This window comes from Haliaeetus albicilla, chromosome 3 (assembly GCF_947461875.1).
Source record: "Haliaeetus albicilla chromosome 3, bHalAlb1.1, whole genome shotgun sequence".
Classification (NCBI taxonomy): Eukaryota; Metazoa; Chordata; class Aves; order Accipitriformes; family Accipitridae; genus Haliaeetus; species Haliaeetus albicilla.
This window is the reverse complement of record NC_091485.1, coordinates 77,414,825-77,438,492: the sequence shown is the minus strand read 5'-3', so window position 1 is coordinate 77,438,492 and position 23,668 is coordinate 77,414,825. Positions and strand designations below refer to the sequence as shown.

At 45.7% G+C, this 23,668-nt stretch overlaps 1 protein-coding gene across 50 annotated transcripts in view; it reads right to left on the bottom strand.

Annotated features, from left to right (window-relative positions):
• SCRIB (scribble planar cell polarity protein) overlaps window positions 1–23,668 on the bottom strand; it is a 123,755-nt gene that overhangs the window by 67,251 nt on the left and 32,836 nt on the right. For 49 of the 50 annotated variants that reach the window (XM_069780322.1, XM_069780316.1, XM_069780320.1 and 46 more), the window contains exons 13-20: window positions 22,819–22,944; window positions 22,025–22,258; window positions 21,255–21,572; window positions 19,022–19,084; window positions 7,624–7,713; window positions 6,958–7,035; window positions 4,569–4,883; window positions 4,008–4,088 (exon numbers count right to left, since the gene is read on the bottom strand). In XM_069780322.1, the coding sequence (XP_069636423.1) occupies window positions 4,008–4,088; window positions 4,569–4,883; window positions 6,958–7,035; window positions 7,624–7,713; window positions 19,022–19,084; window positions 21,255–21,572; window positions 22,025–22,258; window positions 22,819–22,944 (1,305 nt within the window). The remainder of the gene's footprint in view (window positions 1–4,007; window positions 4,089–4,568; window positions 4,884–6,957; window positions 7,036–7,623; window positions 7,714–19,021; window positions 19,085–21,254; window positions 21,573–22,024; window positions 22,259–22,818; window positions 22,945–23,668) is intronic. The other variant, XM_069780311.1, reaches the window with a different exon arrangement.

Genomic DNA, 23,668 nt, shown 5'->3' with positions numbered 1-23,668 from the left:
TCAAATGGTAATGTTAAAGAAGTGTGACCAAAAACTTGGTAATCAATATGTGGAGGAAATCAAGATTACCATGGGTTACCAGAACAGCTCTCACAGGAAACAGCAAACTTGCTACGGGAAGTTTTAAGGGGGATTGCGGGAATGTGCAAAACTTATTATGGGATTTTTAGCAGAAGGATCACAGGTGGGAAAGGGGAGTGGCCAAGGAGGAAAGGGGAGGAACAAGCATGGGAAAATGGAGAGGATGGAAAATAAAAGAGGCTGATCACACACAAGCAGGTTGCTGGTCAGTATGCTTGTCTGGCCAAGCCCTGTACCTGATCACCATAGCCTGCTCTATCTTTTTATCAAACTCTGTTTGTATTTACTGTATGAGTTTGCTCTCTATTCTGGGTATGTGTGCTAGATCTACTAGTAAAATTCAAGTTGGACTAGCCAGCAAGTAGGAATGCAAAATGTGGGAAGACCCAACAGCTGGCCCAGAAACTGGATAAAAGGCTCAGGGTCTGACCAAAGAGCCTTGAAGAACTTGATGCTTGGGCTAGAGACTGAAGAGACCTGCAAACATGAATATTTATGTGATTTGAGTGCACATTCTACTAGCAAACCTTAAACCTGATTAGCCAGAAGGGAGAAACAGGATTAAGTTGTCTGTGTTGTTCATGCCCTATGAGGACTGTTTGTGTTTATGTGTGCGCCTGTAAAGGTACTGCCCCCCTCCCCCCCCCTTCTTGTCTGTGTAAATCTGTGGCCAGCCACGTCTGCTGTGTGTTCCGTCTTTGGAATCTGCACTTAGCCTTCCTAATGACTGGACCTGGGAATGGGGAAAAGCAGCAGCCTTGTGTCCAGTGGACTGGGAAGGGAGCATGCCTTTGGGTCCTCCCGTCTGCCAGATACACCAATTTTTAACAAAGATGACATGCAGAAGAGACTTGGCCTTTAGGTTCTTATCACCAGATCAAGGCCCAACATACTCCACAGACAGACCTGCTGTAGCAGCATGCACTCTTGACTTCACGCATTCCCCTCTGTTATTTTTCTGCCACTGACAAGAAGATGAGAATGGTCAGACTTGGTCAGACCGAAAGTATACAGTGGCACTTCCATGGATCAGTGAACAGGGACACAGGAACTCCCCAAATCAGAAGTATATCACATATAACAGCCCATGATGGCATTTTACTCATTAACTTCTCCATTACCTGGCAATCATGATGCCTTCCCAGGTTTTGGACAGCTAGCTTTCAGTTGCCTTTATTGCTATGTCTCTGCTTAGCAAGAGAACAAGGCCAGCCAGTGCAGTTTGACTAACTAAGTGCCCAGAGGAAGGGAAAGTGTGTCATCTGTCCTTTCCCAGCTCCACACATTTTTCTGTGTGCCAGGGAGTTACATTATTCTGGCAAATTTCTTAGTGATCAGACTGCTCTCAGTAGGACCCCCATGTGTCGCCTGGTGCTACTAGTGTCCTAAATCTCCCACTGAATCAGTTTCCTTCAGTCTACTCCCATTCCCACCCATAAAACTAGCTGCCCTTAACCACTGCTCAGAATCCTGCAGCCTCCCTGCTAGGTTCCCATCCCACGATTCAAACTCTCCAACATTCCCCCCTTGGAGCTCCCTGCCCCATGTCTTCCACTACCAAAATGACTCTCAAGACACTAGAATATGGGGAAAGCTGAAGAGTTAGTAGTCAATTACTGGTGAGTTTTGTGGGGTGTTAGCTTTGGAGGGAGATCTAGGCTGGGCTCTTCAATCCATGTACTCAAAGCTCCCTTAAGAAAGTAAAAGGAGCTATCCCAGTCCTTCCCCTGCAGAGAAGTCCAGGACGATTTAGAGCACAGGGGAAGAGTATGAAGCTGTGCTGTATTTCTTTTCCTAAGAAAACAAAAATTCTTTGGCGAAGTGAGAACTGAGGCATGACTATGGCTTTGGAAATGGGCCTCTGCCTGCTGGACCTATGAAACTACCTGTATCCTAATGAGGGCCCTCCTGCTTTCCCCACGCAGATACAGGGGAACACAGGCAACTGGCACTACACATCCCAGGAATCACCACATCCTGAAAAGCTTTCCAATAAAAATGGGCAATCACTGCTTCAAGAGGGTCATGGTAAAGAGGGAATTTACAGGATGCTATGCGGGCATTGCTTTGAAGTGAACAGATACTCTCCCAGCGTCCAGCATCATTGGACCAGGGCAGCCCCACAGCTCTAAGCTGGCACCAGATTTCACTAGAGACAGAGTGAAACTCACACAGCTGCTCATGCATCTCTTACAGCAAGCAGATATTCTTGAGTACAAATATCACCAAGAAGATATGAGAGGCCTCAGGATGTAACACTACCACTATGTGGATATCACACTTAGCAGTGAACCCCACAAGTAGGAAAGGCAAAATGGCAACTGCTACCAGGAGGCATGGCTGCTGGAGAAGTGAGTCAGACACTTGCTGGAAGGCATGGAAGTTATGTGAATACCAGACTAGGTAAGTGTTCCCCCAGGAGATAATAATTTGTTCCTGTTTTCATTATAACTGAGCACAGATTTGAGCTGCAGCTGATGCTCAGCACCAAACCTTTTATGACTACACACTTCAGCACAGGTAACATCCTTGAGAGGAGAGGACCATGGTCTCAAGCATAGACATATTTCCTACCTATGCAATAATACTGCACTCATCATTGCAGCGGGGTGTGTCAGAGGACTAATGACAGCACAGCCTTCATCCACATTAAAACCTAACAAAGGCCCTGAGTTCTGTAAGCCCTGAGCCCATACACTGCAGTCTGAAGACACTGCAAGCTACTACTAGGGAATTAGATCTGATTTTCCTATGAAGCTGCCCACAGATATAAATAGAGCTGCTAATGGGGGATGGAGACAGGTTTGACTTTTGACTCTATTCTGAGATCTTATGTTTCGTTCTTGCCACAGGTAGAGCAAATCAACACCATATGATAGGCTGTGTGCCTGCAATTGCACCTCTCAGTCATGCCTCTGTACCAGTGGAGCATCAAAAGATGAGCAAAACCAAAATAATTTAGGCTATCTAGCAACAATCAGGGTAAGGGTTTGATTTTGGGAGGAGGGGGGAGCATTAGCAAGGAGAGATGCCGTACCAGTTCAAGTCTCCTGCCAAGATACGAATGTCAGACCTGGGCCAGAGCTCCACTAAAATTTTGTGCCAGAGCAAATACAACACAGCCCCCAGCCTAGGGATAGAGCAGACAGAAGCCAGCACTGACAAGGCTGTATCAGTGTTTACTCACACCAGCTCTGTGGTAACACGTGCTCTTACCACAACAGCTGGATCAGAAACCCACCACCAGCACCAGGATGCAGGAGCTTTCACTCGGAGGCAGCATGCGAGCTTAGGAAGAGGGTCAGGAGACTCAGCAGACTCTCCCCACAGGAGGGGAAGCAAGTGACACATTAGGCAGAGACACTTGAGGTTAGAGGCAGCAGTGAGATCCATACTACTGGCACAAACAGGAAGGGAAACTGGGGCTGGAGTTTCAAATGAAAGCAGGGGGAAGCACTGCGGTACACCCTGCCCCGCTCCACACCACCCTCAGGCAGCCTCCCTCCGCTTCACTGATCCCTGCCACCCCGCTCTCTGCGGGGAGCCGGTCAGCTGTGCCCCGAAGGCCTTCCCTCCCCACATGCTGTGCTACAGCAGAGCCCTCCGAGGCTGTGCTACAAGGCTCTGGAGGGACACCAGGCTAGGGCAGTGCTGTTGTATCGTGTCTCTCCAGTACAGCCTGGACTGCCACATGCTGTTCCTGTAGGGAAGCGCTCACACGCAACGCTTGGGAAAAGGGGAGGCATTAACTGCACCCACCACCAGTCAGAGGCAGGGGTAGAACCACCAAGACTAAATGCTCTCCCAGAAGGCTCAGGAGCTGATAAAAGGACCCCCAAAATCCAGCTTCAGTGACAGAAAAACAGCCCCTGTATGAGGAAGGGCAGGGAGCTGAGTCAGACCCCTTCCTGCACGCACATACTCACCGAGATGACCCGATCTCCTACATGCAGGATCCCGTCCCGATGGGCTGCACCACCCTCTGCAATCCGTGAGATGAAGATCCCCTGAAACACAGTCAGAAGGGTCAGAGCAGCCTCGCCAGGGCTTGGCTTTCCGAAATCGTTCCTGGATACCAGGCCTGGTCTCAGCCCTTTACCTTTCGCAGGCCCCTGCCCTGCCCTGGCACTTCCCACTTGTTCCTCACTCCACACAAACCCTCTTTCTGCTTCTAGAGTCACTAGCAAAACCTCCAGCTGCCGCAAAGCCTCCATGTGGCCGAGAGCCCAGAATACATGTCAAGAGGACAGCAGCAAGATTAAATGTCACTGACACGGACTGTAAGCCCCAGCCCCACCTCCTTATAAACTTCTCTCCTTCCCTGACTTAAGAGTAGATTCTGGCTCTCAGAGCCTGCCTGGCCCACCAGCTCAGGGCCATGCTGCCCTGCTGCGTGCCCATGGGTGAGGAAGACCCCATGCTGCTCCCACAAGTAGTGCCAAGACTCGGGAATCAAGCACCTTCCTTCCCAGGGAATCATTACTGACCGTGTCACCAGCCCGGTAGGGTGTGGAGCCTTTGCCACCAGCAATGCTGAAGCCCAGGCCCTTCTCATTGCGCATGAGGCAGGTGGAATATCTCTCTGTGGGAGGTGCCCCCTCGGGTCGCTCTGGGAAGCGCAGACCACCTCGCCTCTCACGAGGGCTGTAGTCATCCTCAGGGCGCAGCGGTGTGACGGTGATGGCGTTCTCCGGCTCCACCATCCGCTCCCGCAGAACTGTCATGGAGACGGAGCTTCCTGATCCACGCAGAGCTTCCACCGCCACGTGATGCTCAGCACAGTGCAGGGACACACCGTTCACCTGGGGACAGACAGAATCGGGCACAACCCTTACCTCCGTGGGGAGTTCTTCCAACAGCTGCACAGACAACTCCAGCCTTAGCAACTGCTGCCCAGCAAAAGCACAGCTCATCCCTTGCAGAGCTGGGTCGACACCTTGTTCCCACAGGGGTACCCAGACCTCACCTGCTGCCCGCAAGGGAGTTTCTCTGCACTCGCACAGCAGCCCAGGAGGCTCCCACAACACGTGCCGCCTGTCTGAGACCAGGGCAGCCCTTGCCAAGCACAGTAAAGGCCCTTTCAGAGAAACTCTGCCCCCACAGGGAGCTCCAACCTCCATATCACCTGTATCATCCCCACAGGCAACAAACTCCCAGACAGATAACCACTCACACAGAACTGTCTCCCCCAACAAATCTCAGTACAACTCAGGTGGACACAACTTCTTGTTCACCTTTAGAAGGACATCTACCTCCTCCTACCCTGAAACACCCACTTCCTTCCCCTCCATTCAAAACTACTAAAGTACTTGCAGGTTCTGCAGCTCTCAGGGAAGCAACCTGATTCCTGACACTCTTGCTTCCCTGATTTCAGAAAAAAAAAAAAGTCCTACCACATCACAAGACTGAGGAAATGCAAAGCAGGGGCCCGTGAAGCTGAAGAATCTTCTTTTCATAGCAGCTACCTCACTTCATTTTAACACACACTTACAGGAAAGATTGTCTGGCACTCAGCCTGAAAACTAGATGTTCAAATCTATTTCCTCCAGTTCATGGCATTTAGGCTTTCTTCCCATCATAGCATTCATTACTGAGCAACGCTCTGTATCCCTAGTCTAGGCGTAAAGAGGTATTCCTTACAATTCATAGACAATGAGAACAGAACCCAAGTCTGATGTGCCTCAGCCATGTAACAGTCTTTTAGAAAGAATATGACAAATCTCTGAGTTATATTGTGAGGGTACATCCACTTTTGCAGGAGGCATAGATGAATGGGAATCATGGGAAGTCAATCAGAACTGAAAAAAAATAGTCTTTTCCCAAAGCTGTAACTGAAGAGGGATCTACTTTAAATGAAATGGGAGGGTGCCATGAATTTAACTGTTGGGAAAGGGAATAATCATTCATCTCAAAATCTTCAGGATCTGACTCCCTTTTGGAAGTCATTCTGCAGCAAAATGCAGTATGATGCATGCAGCACAAGGATGCTTGGTGGCACTTAAGGCCCTAAAACATACAAGAGACCAGGCTAGATGAAGTACTTATTTCTTTTTGGACTTGAACTTCATGGAATTATCAAGACAAACCTATGATAACTGCAGAAGTGAACATGGTAACTTCTGAAATGCCAGACTCAAGCTTTTCTCATGAAGCAATATAAAAATTTCTAATTACAGAACCACATAGCACTTTGACTTCGACCACGGTCATTGCTACGTAAGTGGTGGGAAAGACTGGAACATCTACTCAGGCAAATGCCCAGGCCTCTCCTGCTAATATGTAGGCTGCAGTGAGTAGGAGTGCACAGGATACCTAGAGACACCACACTAGATGGCAAAAACACAGGCCAGTGCCCCAAATACAGAGCATTATTCCTCTGATCTCTGTCCAGCACTATAGTGACATCTATTCCCTCCCTAATGCATCTCAATCCTGTATGATTAATAATGTTTTTAAATAATTTGAAGACAGGCAAGTATGGCATATGGCTGGCTCCCTGGTTAAGCAGTTATCCTACAAGGTCTGCTTTTGCCCCACACAGGAAAGCAGCTGTGTAGAGGCCGGCTGGTCAGCCTGTTGAGGACGTGGGCACTCACACTGCTGAGTACTTCTTCCCACCTGGTTTACACAACACTTCAGAGTTGGGGGAGAGTGAATGCAGGAGCAATTTCTGTCCTTATAAAGCAGCAGAAGATTAGCAGTAATGTTAATTAAACAACTAACTCTTTGAATCAGGGGAATTTTGCTTTACTCTTGCACAGCTCCTGATGCTTAATTTGGCCAACAAACTAGCACAATGCAAATAAATACCAAACCATACTCCTCCCTCCACTCACATTAGAAGCATTTACTTCTTCACAGTATTTAGGTTCTTACCTCCAGAAGCTTGTCCCCAACACGAACCCCTGCACGAGCTGCAGGACCCTCTTCTGACACGCGGGAAATAAAGATGCCCTGGAAACAAAACTACTTGTTAGAAGAGGTGGAGCCCATTCCTCAACCCCCTAAAGTATAGAGAGACCACTCCACCGTGTTCAACTTAAGGGAAAGGGGAAATCCCTCACCAGGCTCGTACCCTGGATGTGGGGACAGGACAGCCACATCACCCCATTCAGGAGTTGGTAGAAAGGGGAAGGAAATACCATTGCAGGTGACAAGGGGGAAAAGGAATGACACTTTAATAATTTTCCAGTGGGACAAGAACGTGACAGCTGATGCCACCACAGGTGTGGAAGACAACTCCATACTCTTTGCCTTGCAAGTCCTGTACATCAGGACACAGATGGGAAAGGAACAACCGTTCTCATTGCTGCTCTCTGCGGTCAGTAGCAGGAAGGTACAACAAGTGTTCCAGAGGCAAGAGCCTGCTCAGCCCCCGCCAGCCTCCTGCTTCGGGGTGGGCTGAGGGCTGCTCCCACCTTGCTCTGAAAGCCAAGCCCAGCCCAGCCACAAAGCCGATACATATGGACATCCAACCTCCACCTACGGAGAACTAGTCCCTGAAAGTGGGTGCTTCAATAATTACACAGTCCAGGGTCTTACCTCATCATCACCCTTATAGGGGGTGGAGCCCTTGCCCCCTGCGATGCTGATGCCCAGCCCCCCCGTCTGCCGCACGATAGTCAGTGTCAACTGGAAGTAGAATGGACACAGGTTACAGGTCAGTACAGACCGGGAAAATGCCCAAAGCATCTTGAAGAGAAAGGGACAACAACTTAAAGAATAAGCACAAGAGTATAAACTTTATCTGCATGCATCTGCTCATGTATTTGTGTAAGCTGCAGTATCCATGCCTCAAAGGCACCAAAGTCACAACATATTTAAACAAACAAATCATTTTTCACAGTTGAGTCCTGAACCATATCTCAAGACCAAGAGTCAGTTTGCCTGTAATGAGCACATCGGAACGAGATGTCCACCACAAAGTAAACTGAGCAGCAGTGGGATGGAACTGGATAAAGAAGCAGGGGTAGTGTTCACATCACAGCCCAGCTCTACCACATGGCTCCCTTTGGAGTGTAATTCCATACAACTAGTGGGAGATTAAGGGTCAGCCCAACATAGTGTGCACTAACAAGAATGGCACCTCTGGACAGATACTTGACTTTGCTCTATTGATGGAAATCAATGCGTGATTCCAGAAAAGCCATCTGCTTTGTCCAGCTGACTCCTTCCTCTTCTCCCCACTGCACAGGCAGGCCCAGGACTGTAGCTGTGCAATCCAGAAGCCTCATCTCTCCTTCCTACCTCCCACCTCTACATATGAAATTATGCCCACTTCCAATAGCAAAACTTGGTCAAACTTGAACTGAAATTGCTTATATTCAGGACACCAGCATAAACTGTTCACGTTGCCCCAGTCATGAGAAGGAAGACAGGGAGCATGTGGTAGCATACAGGGAAAGGAATGGGATAGATAGGACTCTCTCGGGGATCTGTCAGGGCCAAGGACCAAGGAGCTGGAGAGGTAAGTGACAGAAATGTACATAGACTCCTGGAGAGAACCAAATTTGCTGTCCTCCAGATGTCACTTATCTGGAAACAAAGTCCCGAACAGAGAGCGGCTGCTGCAGAGGTGTCTAGCTTCAACATCAGGTCCGCTTGGCCTAGGTTGGGCCACAGTGTGGGCAGCAAGAGAAGCAGGAGACTCACTTTCCTTAACCCCTCCCTTCACTTTCTACAATGACAGAAGCAACAGCCTATGGGGCTTCACATTCTGCTAAGTTTAAAACAAAACCAAAAAACCACCACATGAAATGCAGAACTAAAATGAGGTTCCTTGCCATTTCCTTTGGTGCCCAGACAACAGCATAGCAAAAGCTGCTGGCATCTTCACAAGGAAATCCCTGATTCTAGACAGACCAGAAGTACATTGTCTCTGGTGCAAGACCTAGAGACTGAGTAAAATCCAAGTATTGAAAGACAAGGATTATTCAGGTGAGACAGAGAAATGTGGTATTGATGAGATAGCATTGCATGTCATTGATAGCACACTTTAAAACCAGTTATAGATTAGACTAATGCTTCTTGCATGAAGAAGTCTGTTAGGATCTAACTACAAATACCACTTTTTTTTCTTCCATCTTCACTGGATTTTAGTAATGCTTTAAAGACTTATATCTATATTTAGCACAAAAACTTCTAAAGGCAATGGAAACTAGGTCTCCAGACAAGAACTAGGCAGGATCCAGGTATTTCCAAGTAAGATAGCTGATGGTTTTGCTCAGTGTCTGAATCAATAGGACCAGACTGCTATTTTTGACAATGAATGAGGAATGTACAATGTCACTGATTACAGAAAGTCACTTTCAGTTGCACAGTAAGTTCATTGTGTAAACTAACTGAAAGATAAACAACGAAACCCATGTATTTCACAAATTCATAGACACCAGACTGAAAATATGGGGAAATCTGCCAGAAAAGTCAACTGGACTGAGGGTTAAGAACTTATGTCTATCAACATACACTGAAAAACCAAAACACCAAGGAGGAACCAGACCTAATTAAACTTAAAGACACTGCTGGAACAACAGCAAATGGGCTTGAATTGGACAGAAGTACATTTAGGCTGGAAAGAAGATTTCAAACTCCCAAAGCAAATCAGTTGTCCCATAAAAACAGTGTGGTAAGAAAGTTTGTGTGAAGTCTGTGAAAAGAATAATTGACATGAATATGAAACTGAGAAAGAAGGAACTGGATCCAGTAGCCTATAGTGGCCTTTCAGTTTCATATTCAATATTTCACATTACAGCTCAGACACTGCTTTTCACATTAAACCAGTAAGTTATTTCTTCCCAAAAGCGTACTTGTCCTAAGGCTGCTTCAGACCTGCCTTAACTTCCATGATGTCTAGACGGATACTCTGGAAGCACAGCAAACAGCTGCCCTAACAGCAGCGACAGCACAGCTTCCACACCTGCAATCACTCTTGCCAGTGACTTTCCTGGGTATTTCCCTCTTCTTGCATTTTTTTTTCCCCCTAGAAGCAGGGATCCACCCACTGCCCAGCAATAGCTCATCTCAGACCTAACAACTGATCTGTGATATTCCCCACCTAGAAACATGCTGCTCAACTGATTCTGGCTCCTTCCTTTGCAGAAAGGGCAAACCTTCATCAAGTGGGCAACATATCCAGAGTTTATTCCTAATTCCTCCCAGACAGACAAGCATCCATGCCCTCCATAGAAAAGTGCTACTGGGGAGGGAGAAAAGTGGGGAAAAATGAAAAAGCTGCCACTTCAGCCTAAACTTGTCATCTCCCTGAACTCCCACTGGAGACTAGGGGGAAACCCATTTATCATCGATGGCACCAAAGCACAAGCCAACAGAAGCAGTTATACCTCCCTCCCCTCTCCTCTATCCCCCTCAGTCCCATTTGTGTTTCTGCCTCTAAATCTCCGGGGAACACTCTCAAACAAGGACTGATTCCATCTCAACCTATTTTTTTCATACATTTTTAATATAGCTATCTTTTAACAGATTCATTTGATCCTGTGAGATTTTCTGACTTGCGGTGAGTAAACATATACCATTTTGGAGAAACAAGAAATGTTGCACACATGGACAGGCTTACTTTTCAGTTGCAGCCAGGGATATCTGGCTGAGTATTGCCCAACAGATTTGAAACAGTATTCAATGCTGTGCCTTCCAATGGCTAGCTGAGGATTTTTGCAACCTGCTCTTGGTAGGGGCACAGCAGACACAGAGGTAGCAAACTAGACATTCACAGGATTCAACTGCCAAAGCATGGAGCTGTTGTACTTCAGAACCTGCTGAAAGACCAAGTTGTTCCACTAGACATACTCAGGGGAGTGGGGGTTTAAGGGCTTTATTTCCAGAAGGCAGCAAGTTCCTGCATGCACAGGCATCTTTTTACAACTTGTTATACATCTGAAGGCAAATAGTGTCTAATCCCTGCATTTACATCACTTGAAACTTCAAATGAGACTGGATTGTCAACAATGTCACAGAAAATGCAAACATGCGATAAATACTTCTGATTTGTATTTGGACAGAAGCATGATGATGTACACGCATCACATGAAGGTGATGAATCACACTTCACTCCAACTGCAGCTGAAGAATCCATCTAGTATCATCAATAAGGAATAACCATTTTAAAAGTCAAAAGGACTGGATAACTTGTACCCAAGAGTTCTAACAACTGGCTGAGATCTCTGATATGCTTAGAGAGCATTTATAAAATTCTGGAATCTTGATACCCTGAAATAGCATTTACATTGTCCTGTTAAACTAACATTACACATGATGATGCCTGTAACTATCAGCTCCTCTTCCCAGCACCAATTCCAGAAAAGTAACTGAAGAACATGCATGCCTCTTACCAGGCACACAGAAATAGCACTCATGCCAAACAGCTGAATTTTAAGAAAATTAGGTCTCTCAAAAAACAAACACATCTCTCTCTCATTCTTTGACAAGACTCCAAACTTGGCTGATAAAGTAATAGTAAAGATTTAATAAGCAGACTTTCGTAAAACATGAAACTTGTTATCACAAGACATTCTTACTGACATCATATGATGCTGGTTTTAGGTCTATATTATAAAAGCTAAGAACTAGCAGAGGTCAAATACTACTTATTGGTGAAGAACCAGGAAGTAGGGTTCTGCCAAGACGTGCATCAGGCCTGATCTTATTCCGAATCACTGACAGTAAAAACATTAACAGTTCCCTATGAGGGGAGGCTAGGAGCCTTCAAATACAGGAAGGGCAGGGATAGACATGTTTTTATCTTTTCATGCCATTAATATCTTTACAGGAAATGATTATTCCATGTTTGTAACAACAAACAAATTGGGGATACCCAATGAAATTCCAACAGCAGGCTTAAAAAAAAGTGCTTTTTAATATAAAGCACAAGTAAACTATATAATTTATTACCACTGAATACTGTGGAACTAAAACAAATAAAAGGCAGTGGAGAGATCAGACAATTTCATAGACAGCAGCTCCACTGTGTCTAGTACAACAGTATGAACGGTCCAGAAATCCTGACCTACAGATTGCAAGGACCTGGGAAAATACCAGTGAAAGCATCACCATGTCTCACTAAGGTCTGTGCTTCCTAATCCCCAGAGAAAGCCCCTTAAACCCACCATTAGAGACATCTTTACACATTCAACTCTGTGTCTCCTTTTTCCAGGAACACCTTAACAAAAGAGAGGTAAAAAGAGCACATAAATGTGAGAGACACCGGAGTTCAGGAGCCAGAGGCACTGACTCACCAGGAAAGATTAGAAGAGCTAAATCTGTCCGGCTTCAGTAAGCAATAACTCGTGAGGACAAGGGGATAGGCTGAAAATATCAGTGACCAAATGGAAGGTGGGAGATTACTGCATGAGCTGTTGAGAACTAAATTAAAAACAAACGATGGAAAAAGGAACATGACAGCAAGATCCTACCCTGGCAGAGGAGCAGCCTGCTGGGTATGAGCTGAAGATTTTCTGGCTCTGATGTTATTTCTTCCTCCATTCAGATGGTTTTTTAGTTACCAGGGGAATGGATACTTGCAAGGCAGACACGGCAGGGTACAGATCAAGAGGAGTCAAGAACTTTACGGCCTTCTTGCTAAACATCTCTCCACCCAGTTTAGTACTAACCAGAGAGAGTGCCAAATAAGAGAGGCTTGCAAGCCCCAGCAACTGACAGCAGCATTAAAAGCAGACAGGACAGGCGACTTGCTATGCTAAATGCTGGTGTACTCCTTCCCCAAAGAGATTCCAAGACAGTGAACAGCATTTCATTAAGTGAAGATGAAGAAAGGATGCATAGGATGCATTTTTAAAAATATTAAATATGATGACTTTTGAACCATACATAAAAAACTAGGTTCATACAGATATGATTAGTCTTGATATGAATATAAATAGATATGAATACTAGCTATCCTACACCTATGAATCATATATCATGAGATATATACGATAATTTGTATCTATATATGTGTGTCTATATAGAGATATGATTTCATCTTGATATAAGAAAAAAAAAAACCTGTTTACAGTGAGAACAATCATTCACTGGAACAAACTCCCCAGAGACATGGTAGAGTCCCCATCAGTGGAGGTTTTCAAGAGGCGATCGGTCAGGGTGCTAGATAATTTCATCTGGGCTCCCTTTCCCACAAAAAGTTGGATCTTTTGAGATCCCTTCCCACCTGGGCTGTTTTATGATTCAATGATTAGTTCTTTCATTAATGAATTCCAGAAATAGGGATTTAAGAAGGTAGTACTTCCTCCTCATCATGATGGGTGCCCAGGTATGCCACAGGCATGGAAACGCCAACAGCAAAAGAGAGGATCCTGAAAGGAACTGGGCTGGCTAAACTATGGAATGCAACAGGACAGAGTCTCTCTGGAAATGAAAACATTCAATTTTTTAGATGAAGAGAAACAAAATGAGAATTGGACAAAGCTACTGAGCCTTGAACCATTCCCAGAACTGGAAACAGGACAAAAACCTAGACATGGAAGTCCTGTGGATTCAGCTGCAATGAGTGCACTGAAACATGGTATGTTTCTTCCTCTCTTCAGCAGTAAAGAGTTTTTATCCTATTGTTTCTTTTTGTGTGGTAAAATCACTGGTATAGTCATTCATCCTGCATCATTCTGACTACAAAATTTCACTTAGAAACTCTTCTCAGTCCAATAATTTCTTACTGTTCTAAAGGTCCATTTTAGCCCATCATGTAATATACTATTAAAAGACTGAAAGGACTCTCTTCTAAAATCTGTTTCAACTTTGTGCTGCTAAGGGCAGACAGCACAGTAGGAGAGCATTTGTCCAAGGTGACAGTGAGATAAATGGAAAATCCTTGCACTAAACCTGGCATCACTCATTTTAAAACATACAAGCAGAGACATCTTTAAGTACACCAACAGTCTGGAGGACAAAACTCACTGAGGACCTTGATGTTGAATGCAGGGAGAAAAGCTAAGTAGATAAAGAGAATTCCCATACATGAACAGAAACTACCACATTTGAACTGGAAGAAAAACTATGGAATTCAGTGAACTAAAGTCTGAATAAATTCTGTCATGTTACCCACAGTCAACAAACCTGAATTCAAGTAGAACAGGTGAATGAAAAGGCAGCAAGAAAGGCAAGGAATGGAAATCTATCTTACAAAGAGAACACTATAAGAATTTGGTTTCTTCAGTCTAGCAAAATGAAGGCTAGAGGGAGTTGTTACTGATGTCCATAAAAATATACCAAGGACAAGCAAAGGGTCAGGCAGCAGGAAAGAGATTTTTCAAGATAAAATATAACAAAAACAATTAACAAATGCAAGTTCAACTTGAAAGTAAGTTTCCTAATCATTCAAGAAGTAGAAATCTGGGGAAGTTTTTGGGTTTTCCCAGTAGGAGGAACCTGAGTGTGTGTGCACACATGTTGAGTAACAGGAGGAAACAACCTATATTTAATAAAAAGTTTGACTGACTTAGGAAATACAGTATAGTATCTGGTTGCTAGTGGTGGCAGGAGACTTGACGTCATGATTTCTTCCAAATAATCTATGTTATCTTCGTTGTAAATTTAGGTTCTTGCTCCTGAATTGAGCACAGTGCTTTTTTGGCTAAAGTGTTATCTTTCAGAAATGGCAACCTATCCCAATCTTGCCTCATTTCAGTGCCTGGATCCAAGCTGGTGATTGTCTTCCATCACAAGGTCTCAAAACTATTCCAGGAGTTACCTTTCTCCTCTGTTGACACAGCCAGAAAATACTACTGAGCTTGCAAATAGGGACCAGTTTTTAGAGGCATGCAAATGCTTAAGCCCCATTAATTTCTACAGGGGTTATTTTAATGCCTAAATTTTTTGTATAATCCTTGTCCTAAGCAGCAAGACCCATATCTGTTATATCCACTGCATTTTCCTATTTCAAAACCAAAAATCAGATTCGCAGTGGAGTGTTTTGTTTAAAACTGGTATCTTCTCTCTGTTAAAAACACTCCTCTATTGCTTTCTGTTCTTTCTATTTGAGAAAGCAAATCAGATAATTGTGCCATACTCTTAGAGCAGGAAAAGGAAACTCTGCAGATAGTTCTACATTTGTGTGAGAAATCATTCCACAGTTTGCCAATTGGTCCTTAAGAAAGCTCCAGATCAGATAAAATTTGCAGTTGACACAGAGTGATATGAAAGCAGCAATCACACAAGTCATCTCTGTCACTTCGTAGGTGAATCGTATTCAAACTGTGCCTTAATAGACCTGAATGCGAAATTGTACATCTACAAGAAAAGATTACAATCCCTACCTCCAAACTGTTGGAGGGTTACAGCATAAGAAAGAATACCAAGGGCCCTTTGACCCAGTAGGAGAAGGTCATAAAACTTTCCTCTGGCAATAAATTAAATGCCAAATTCAGGCAGAAAATATGGCATATTTTTCCTTGCTCAATGGGAACTTTAGTCATTTAAAAAATGAGAGAAAGCAGAGCTTTGTATCTTTTCACAACTTCAAGAGGACTCTGCTCTGTCAGAAAGTGTATTGTAGTCAAGCCAGCTGAGCAAATACAAGTGACGTGCTCTTCCTTGCATTATACAACAGAGGTTTATTAATCTTTTCAGGGTTTAAAATTTACAGGTCACATTGCAGGGAAACCAATTTGCTACATAAGAATTCTAAGTCTGACAATATCCCGATGAGTATGCTGTCTCACCCAGTAAACAATAAAAACAGACCAAGGCACAGAGGTTCAAGTGTAAAGCGAGCATTGCAGCAGCACCCCCGAGATGAACAGGACTGCTCATGATGGCAGGGCACCCTGATGCTATGCACTAAGCGGGCCAACCTTTTCAAAGTCGAACCCCCTTAACACTGGATGCTTCAGGACCAAGCTGTGCTGTCACCATCTGCCTCTACCAAACAATGACTGTGGAGCCGAGCATGAGGCCTGCATTCAAACACAAATAGTAATACTTCTGAGCAATTTCCACAGCACAAAACTCCTTTAAAGAGAAGACTTGACTCGCTTCTGACTCCAGAGCGACAGGATATGACACCTAAGCAGAAGCACCTGACAGGATCTTTTCCACCCTCCAGTAAGGAAGTCAAGGTGCTTTGAACATCTAACATCAGCCTATCTTTTTCCTAGGGAGGGAAATTAGTGGCATATACTTTCTAGGCAGCCTTGTGCAGCTGGGAGAGAGCATCATGGGAGAAAAAAAAAACCCTATAAAGCTCCTCAGTCAGCACAAGTTTTGCCAGTGCAGAGCCCTTCATGACTCCTATATTTTCAGGTGCTCTGCATAAGATGGGTTAAGCCTGGGCAAACACAGAAGGATGACATCAGCCATTATTGCAAAGAAGCATCAGTCACTTAAACAGATTTTGGGACCCTCTTTCCACTTATCTTCAATCTGCATAGCAGCTTTTTCTGGACTATTTCTTCAAAAATTATCTGAAAACAAACAGACTTCAGGTGCAACCTCATGCCTTCAAATAGCAGCTTGATACACTTCTTTTATCCTCCAAAAGCCTCCCTACAATCCAGATACAGCCATTTCTGCAGTGCAGATGGAGACTAAAACATTGGGAACAGAGTCAGCAGTGGAATCCAGATATCCACTATCAGATATCATGTGCTTTAACAGAATTATTTCTCTCACTGTAGTAGAGTCCCATTGGCACTAACAACTAAAGGAGCTCTAGAAGTACCAGCTGCATACATAGCACCTACACCCTGATGCTGGGCTGCTGACAGAAGTTAGGCAGATGTCTCCAGCTCTACTCTGGCAAGGTTACTCTTTGTCTCAGGATTATGGTTTAGGCTTAAAGAACACACAATCAGTAGTCTTCTCTCTAAGAGCTGTATAAAATTATACAAGGAATGCAACAGCAGCATTATGAACTTAAACTGTGTTGCTCAAGGGGCACCGGGCTCTCCACTCCGCAATGGTCTTGCTCAGTTTCATCAGCCACTGGTTTAGCTATAATAGGCTCTTCTCAAGGACATGAAATCATCCCTGGAAACAGCAGGTAGATGTCATTTCTGGGATCAGTCACTTCCCAAGCTAATTCTCTACTTAGATGCTAAGTAGTCTTTAAGGCCCTGAATATTTCTCCTATTGTCCTCCACCTATTCACTGAGAGGCATGTGCTTTTCACAGCCGACATGCTAGAAAAGATGGCAAGGGCACCCCTCTCTGTGTGAGTGAGGGGTTCCAACTGCACAGTGCCTGAGTTCAGCTCTCACTTACAGCACTCTCAGCCTGAATCCCACAGTTTGTTGTCACTGATGATTCTGGAGACTGAATCTTCCACATGAGCTGCAGTCCTGGTAGATGCCTGGCATGATTCCACTAAAATGACAGAGTATCACTGACTGGAGAGGTCAGCAACCATCCACTGAGCTGAGCATTCCCCCAGAGCTGTAGGACAATCAACTGCTTCCCAAAGCCGGTCTTCTCTGAGGCGACTTCAGCTATCACCACCCATCTGGTGGATCTCTAGTATGCTTGTCCTTGGGAGCTACACTACCACGTTGCTCTTTACAGTGAGGGAACAGACCTGCACAAAGGAGACTGCACTGCAGGGACACCAGAGCAAACCTGGGGCCTCTAACCAGCTACCCTCCCCAGCCATCACGGAGAAGTTCTAGGCACTTCCATCAGATGCAGGTGGAGCACGGGCAGGAGCTGAGGAAGAGGCAGGCAGGCTGTTTCCCAAGACAAGACTACAAGACTGAGGTTTCCTGGGCCACTGCACCTCAAGAAGCAAGAAAACTCTGCAAATGGAACATGATGTCTAAGAGCTGGAAAAGCGACCAAGAGCAGCGATTTCCCAAATGAGGGATCAGGAAGCACCTGGCTATACTCAGTTTTGCCTCTGATTGACAGAAGAGCTATCCAAAAGAGAAACGCAAGAAATATTAATATGTTTTTCAGTGATCTAGAGCTATGATGGAGAAATCTTTAGGACACACTAACAGGTTTTGCTTGAAGTGGAAAGTATTTGCCACCTCCCTCCCAGAAAGTCTTATTCCAAAACCAAGAAAGAAAAGCCTCCATTCTACAACTGAAGGAGTAGCAAAGAGCCAAGTTCACAGACGCAACTAGGCCAGCACTGGTACCATTGTACTGTCCTGAAGGAAGAAACCTTCATGCAAGCTGTTAGTACTGACAACAGTTTCTGCCTCTTGCCAGTGACAGTAGCACTCTGCTTCCAACCCTTCCTTGGAAACACTGCCTGCAGAAAGCTCACTGACCCACAGAATCAGGCAAGCCTACTGAAAACTTGGAAACAAATTCAGGAAGTTAATCATAGTCAGAGGATAAGCTAAGGCAGCAAGACATGGGACTTTAAACTTTGGCATAGAACACCATACGTGTGCCAGGGGCTTCATGGACTCTCTAGTGCTACCTGCCCCTTTCTGACAACCCAAAGTGCTGCATCTGAAGACTTGAGGGGATTCTACAGGGGGGTTGCGTGAAATGCACAAATCATTAGCTCCAGTCCACCTTTCTCATGCAATGGCACAGCGTCCTGAGTTAGATCCTCCTCCCTCTCCCAAAGGGTCATACACAGCACTCCACAGGTTCCTGAGGCCTCTACTCCTTCAGGGTTACCCACCACTGCCAGAAATATGCATTTATTTTCTTCCACCTTCTCTTTCCTCAGTGCACAGCAAATAGGAACTGAACTTTCCACCTCAGCCCACTTTGTTTTTTTTAAATTTCTTCCATCTCACTCCTGATCTGCAGCAGCCATTCTCACCTCAGGTATGGAAAAGTAGGGAAAGGAGGTGAAAGCAGGGGAAGAAACAATCATTGTGTGTATGTGATCAGTCAGGTCCAGAAGCCACTTGACCCAGAGAGATCAGAGTTTCCCCTACAACAATGGGTGAGCCTGGGAAGCAAATCAAGCAGACTGAATGATTTTTGGCAGAGAGAGAACAGTAGGAGTGGTACAGACCTCTTCCTCCTCAATGCGAGCAGGTTCAATCAGCAGATTATTGGCTTGATCAAACGACACCCCCTGTTAGGACAGGAACCAGCAAAGAGGCATGCGGATTAGTGGAGCATAAACCAAACCCGCCACCACTACCACCACCACCCAACACACAAATGCACACCACTCTGATAGGTCTGCCACACAGCACCAGAGCAGACCCCACTCACGCCACTCCTGATTACCACCTACCAGCAAGTACCAGCGACAGGGCTGCTCCCAGGGCTCACAACATGCAGAGTGTCAGCGCTCTGTGGCCCAGCTAACTGGAAGCTGCATCTTTAAGGCCATATTTTGTCTGTGTTGGCACTCTGAGGCTGTGACCACCAAGCTCACAAGCTGAACACTATTAACTGATTTTATCCTCTCTGTACCAAGACATTCAGTGAAGAAGGATTAAACAACACAGGAGAAAAGCACAAAGGGACCTCTGGTGCCACCCAGCTGCTGCACAGGAATGAAGCAATCCAAAATCAAACTGCATTGGTCCTTCCTGCAAAGGGAAGAGCCTCTGGTGGAACAGTGCGTCCTGCCAGACACCCAGCGATCCTGCTCCCAAATGAAGGAAACCTTAGAATTTCTCTTGAAAACCAACTGTCTTTGCAAAAAAACCCTCTGGTTTGAGGATTCAGCCTCCTGCACACCCTGTCCTACCTTCTTCAATGCATGCATGCAGCACCTCTTACTTGAACCTCCGCTGCACAGGGACACTGCTCCCCGCATTCCCACTTCTCAAAGGCAGCTCAGGAGGCAAGCTAATAAATCTCCCTTCATGGAGCAGGCATCCAACTCAGCCCCACAAAAGGAAAACTGTGATTTCCAGGCAGAAGACTTAGCCGATAACAAAGGTAACTTTCTGATAAATAACACCAAACCTGTGGTCTCAACATCTATGTAGACTTTACAGGTTTTACCAATGGGTCAGTGCATCCACAGCTTTGAGTCCCTAACTAAAATAAGCTTTTTGGGTGAGGGCATTTCCCAAGTATGGCAGCTCTTGGATGAAGGGGACTCAAGATGGCTTCACACATTCTTACAAGCAGCAGCAACTCCTTTTCATTCTGAAGAACTTCACAAACAGTAAGGAAACTACATGCCTCATCCCTAGGGAGCAAGGGACAAGCTTTATCAGCTTAGATACAGCAAGGCAAGCATCCACTGAGAGAAAGGCTCCAAAGCTAACTTCAGTGCAAGAACCTTGCCCTAAGCAATCTGAACTCCAGTGTGGGGTGGAAACGATCCCAACAGTCTGGAGTGTATGTGGTAACAGCAAGAACAGATTTGACTCCAGCATCTTCCACCAGTTCAGAGACTCACATCTCACTGATGAGATCTGTCGGTGTCAGACTATGATGAAGATTCAGCTACATCCTAATCCCCGCCTGGCAAATACACCTCACAAAATCATCACACCAACTTCATTAAGAACTGGTCTAACCTCATGCAGTGTCCCTCATCAGTATATTCTTATTCCACTGAGAGGATCTTCCTCAAGCAAGAATCTCTGTGTGTCCCTAACCAAACATGGTGATTCAGCTGAGTAGAGCCAAGGACCTCATATCTCATCAGCGCCCAGCATAACCAGAAAGGCCCATCGTGGCCCCATGGCAATGGCAAAACTCCAGAGCACAAGTTCCCCTAAATCCCAATGCACACTTCATCAGACTGCATCTGCGCTGGGGCAGGCAGAGGGTGGAACCAACGGGAAGGGCATGCTCCTGTCTGCTCTCACTATCCACTCCTCTCCAGGAAGCACTGTGGTAGAAAAACAAGTGTAAGCAGCCTGAACATAAGCCTGAGATTAGATCCATCCAGGGATAAAGCTCATCCTGTTGCAAATGAGGTGCAACAACCAGCAAGCAAGGAGGTGACTGAAAGGAATGGAAGAACCTGTCAGTGATGGGACAAAAGAACTGTTCCTGCAGCACAGAACACAACATCACACATAATGGGGAGGGTGCAAGAATCTGGATACAGCGCAAGGAGTCAGACATAAGCAACATAGCACAGCTCGTGGACAATCATATGAGCCCCAGAATGAACTTCAGCTCTCCCACCCTCAGCATATCTCTCCTGAAGTGCTGGAGCCTCCTGCCAACATTTTTGTTGGTACGACATCAGCCTGGTCGGTAGTTCAAATTAGCAGAAGGGAGGTCTGGCACCCCTCTGACCTTCCCCCCTCCCCACAAGACCTTACCTTCACTGATGGCTGAGCAGATAAAGCTCCATTCTTTCTGTCATCCTCATCCCACGCTTCCTCCTGATCCTCAGGCTCTGTGTTGTTATTGCAGCCTCCTAACTCCTCTTCCTCTTTGGGGACTCCATCACTGTTCAGTCCCTGCAGGAGTGCCACCACTGCCTCTGGCTTGGGCAGTTTAGTTATCTTAAAGTGTTTCTTATAATGGGGTGTGTCCTTGCGGATAAGCCTCTGTTTCTCCACTGGGAATGGTCGCTCTTCATCTTCATCCTCATCCTCACTCCGTATTAGTGTGTCCTCAGCAAAGTGCACAGTGGGCTACAATGGCAAAGCCCCAGAAAGGTTGTGAACCTCAGGTAGTGCAGAACCTGCTGTTCCCCCACTACCAACACAGGCAAAGCCAGTGTTGCTGCTTTTATGCTAAAGAAAATGCAGGAATACATGTTAAAATTTCACCATACTTGCCTTTTTCCATATTGACTCCTTCACCCAGACACATCTTCTGTCAGCTCCAGGGATTTAGGGCACTCAAACCTGTAACCCTGATATTCCCATAGTCCCTGTCTGGCTCCCACACTGTCCTTCCTAGTCTCCCATGGACCCAGCTCCCACAGGCTGCCTGAATCTCTACTTGCACTTGGCTTCCACAGCCTGTATTTGCCTCCAGTGATGCCCAAATCACACTCTGTACATCCATTTACCATTTTCTCTGAAACTTTCAAGTCCTTCTGCTTTTTATCACGACCCTGCTGCAGTTTCTAGGCTCCTACCTCATTGTATTCCACTTCCACATCTTCCTCCTCTTGGTCAGCAGCTTCCTTATGCTCCTCTTCAGCTCTGGGCTTTGCCTCCTTCTCCAGCTCCTGCATCTCAGGCACCTGCCCATTTGGCCAGCTCCTCTCTCCCTCCTCTCCCTGCTCCTCTCCCCTAAAGTCAGCAGAGGCAGTGCTGTTGGAAAGGTGGGAGTCCTCACTGCGATTTGACATGGCGCTCAGCCTCTTCTCCTGAGAAGATGATTGTAAAAGTCAAGATGGAAACCAAAGCAGCAGATGGAGCAATGTGGAGTGACTGGTGTGAGGTGGGGCATGAACCAGTACCAACAGAACCAGCTTTTTCTTCAGGCTGCCCGCTGTTTTCCCTGACAAGCCTGCTGCATCTCACCTAGGTCCACCCCTGTTCCACCATCTGTGTATGCATTTATTCTTAGTATCACACACCTGGGCAGCAAGATGCCTCCTCTGAGCACTCCGTTCCCATCATTCTTTACTGGGAATATCAGAACCTTCTTTTCCTCTCCCTGTGTTATGACAAAAGTGGTACCAATGCACACAATTCCCCTTACGCTGTTCTCTGTCTCCTGGCTACATCTCCTGCTTTATCTCGGTGGTCCCAGCTGACACCACAATGCAGATTCCAACCCTTGGAATCCAGGCAATCCATGCTCAGTCCCTTCCAATCCTTCCCAAAAGTAAGTTCTTTCTGCCCAGCTTACACACACTGCCTCCCCATTCCCCAAGTCCACTACATGTTCTCTATGGTTATCCATTTAGTGAACAGCACTCACTTCTGAGTTAGGAGAATTCAGGTCTGCATCAGGCTTTGCAGCATACACCTCATTGCGCCGAACTTCAATCACTTTCTTCATAACCTTCAGTTCACTGGGATGAGGAGTTGCTCTGCGCTGTAAGCCCTACCAAAGAAAAACACTCAGAGCAACATGTGCCATGCCTCAAGACTGGGCCACTTCAAATAACATGTTTTATCAGAGTGCTAGAGCCCCAGCTGGACATGATCTAAATGTCACATTGCAGGATCCGGTTTGGGCATCTCCACTACTATAGCCTGCAACTGGGAAGAGGGAAGAAATGGAGGCAGAGAACACTTATCAGTTCTCTCTCGGATATTATCCTGCTCTCCATCTGATAGAGGGATTGGGAGGAATTATAGAGATGTGAAGTTTTAAATTGTGCTTCAGGCTTAGTAAACATGAAACTGTCAACACAGAAACCCCTAAAGGAACACAGGGGTGGAACATCTTCTTAATCCCTCTGGTGTTTCTTAACATGTCTGACAAGCCCATATGCTACCAGAATTTGTGATGCTTACCTAGTTTCAGCCCAGCTAAGAGTCAAGAAAAACAGTATTCTAAAATTAATAAAAATGTTAAAAACAATCACACACACACCCCCCAAACCTCCAAACACCAGCAGCATACACGTGCTTCAAGGACAGATGCAAATACAATTTATTAGAAAGATTCAGATCTCCAGAGACTCTCTCTCCACAACATAAAAAGGGAAGAAAGTCCTGCAGGAGATCTAAACCAATAGAGTACTTGCTGAAAACTGAAACTTTTATCCTACCCTTTGCATCTGCAATTAAAGCAAAATGATCTTCCATAGTTTTTGAGGCTG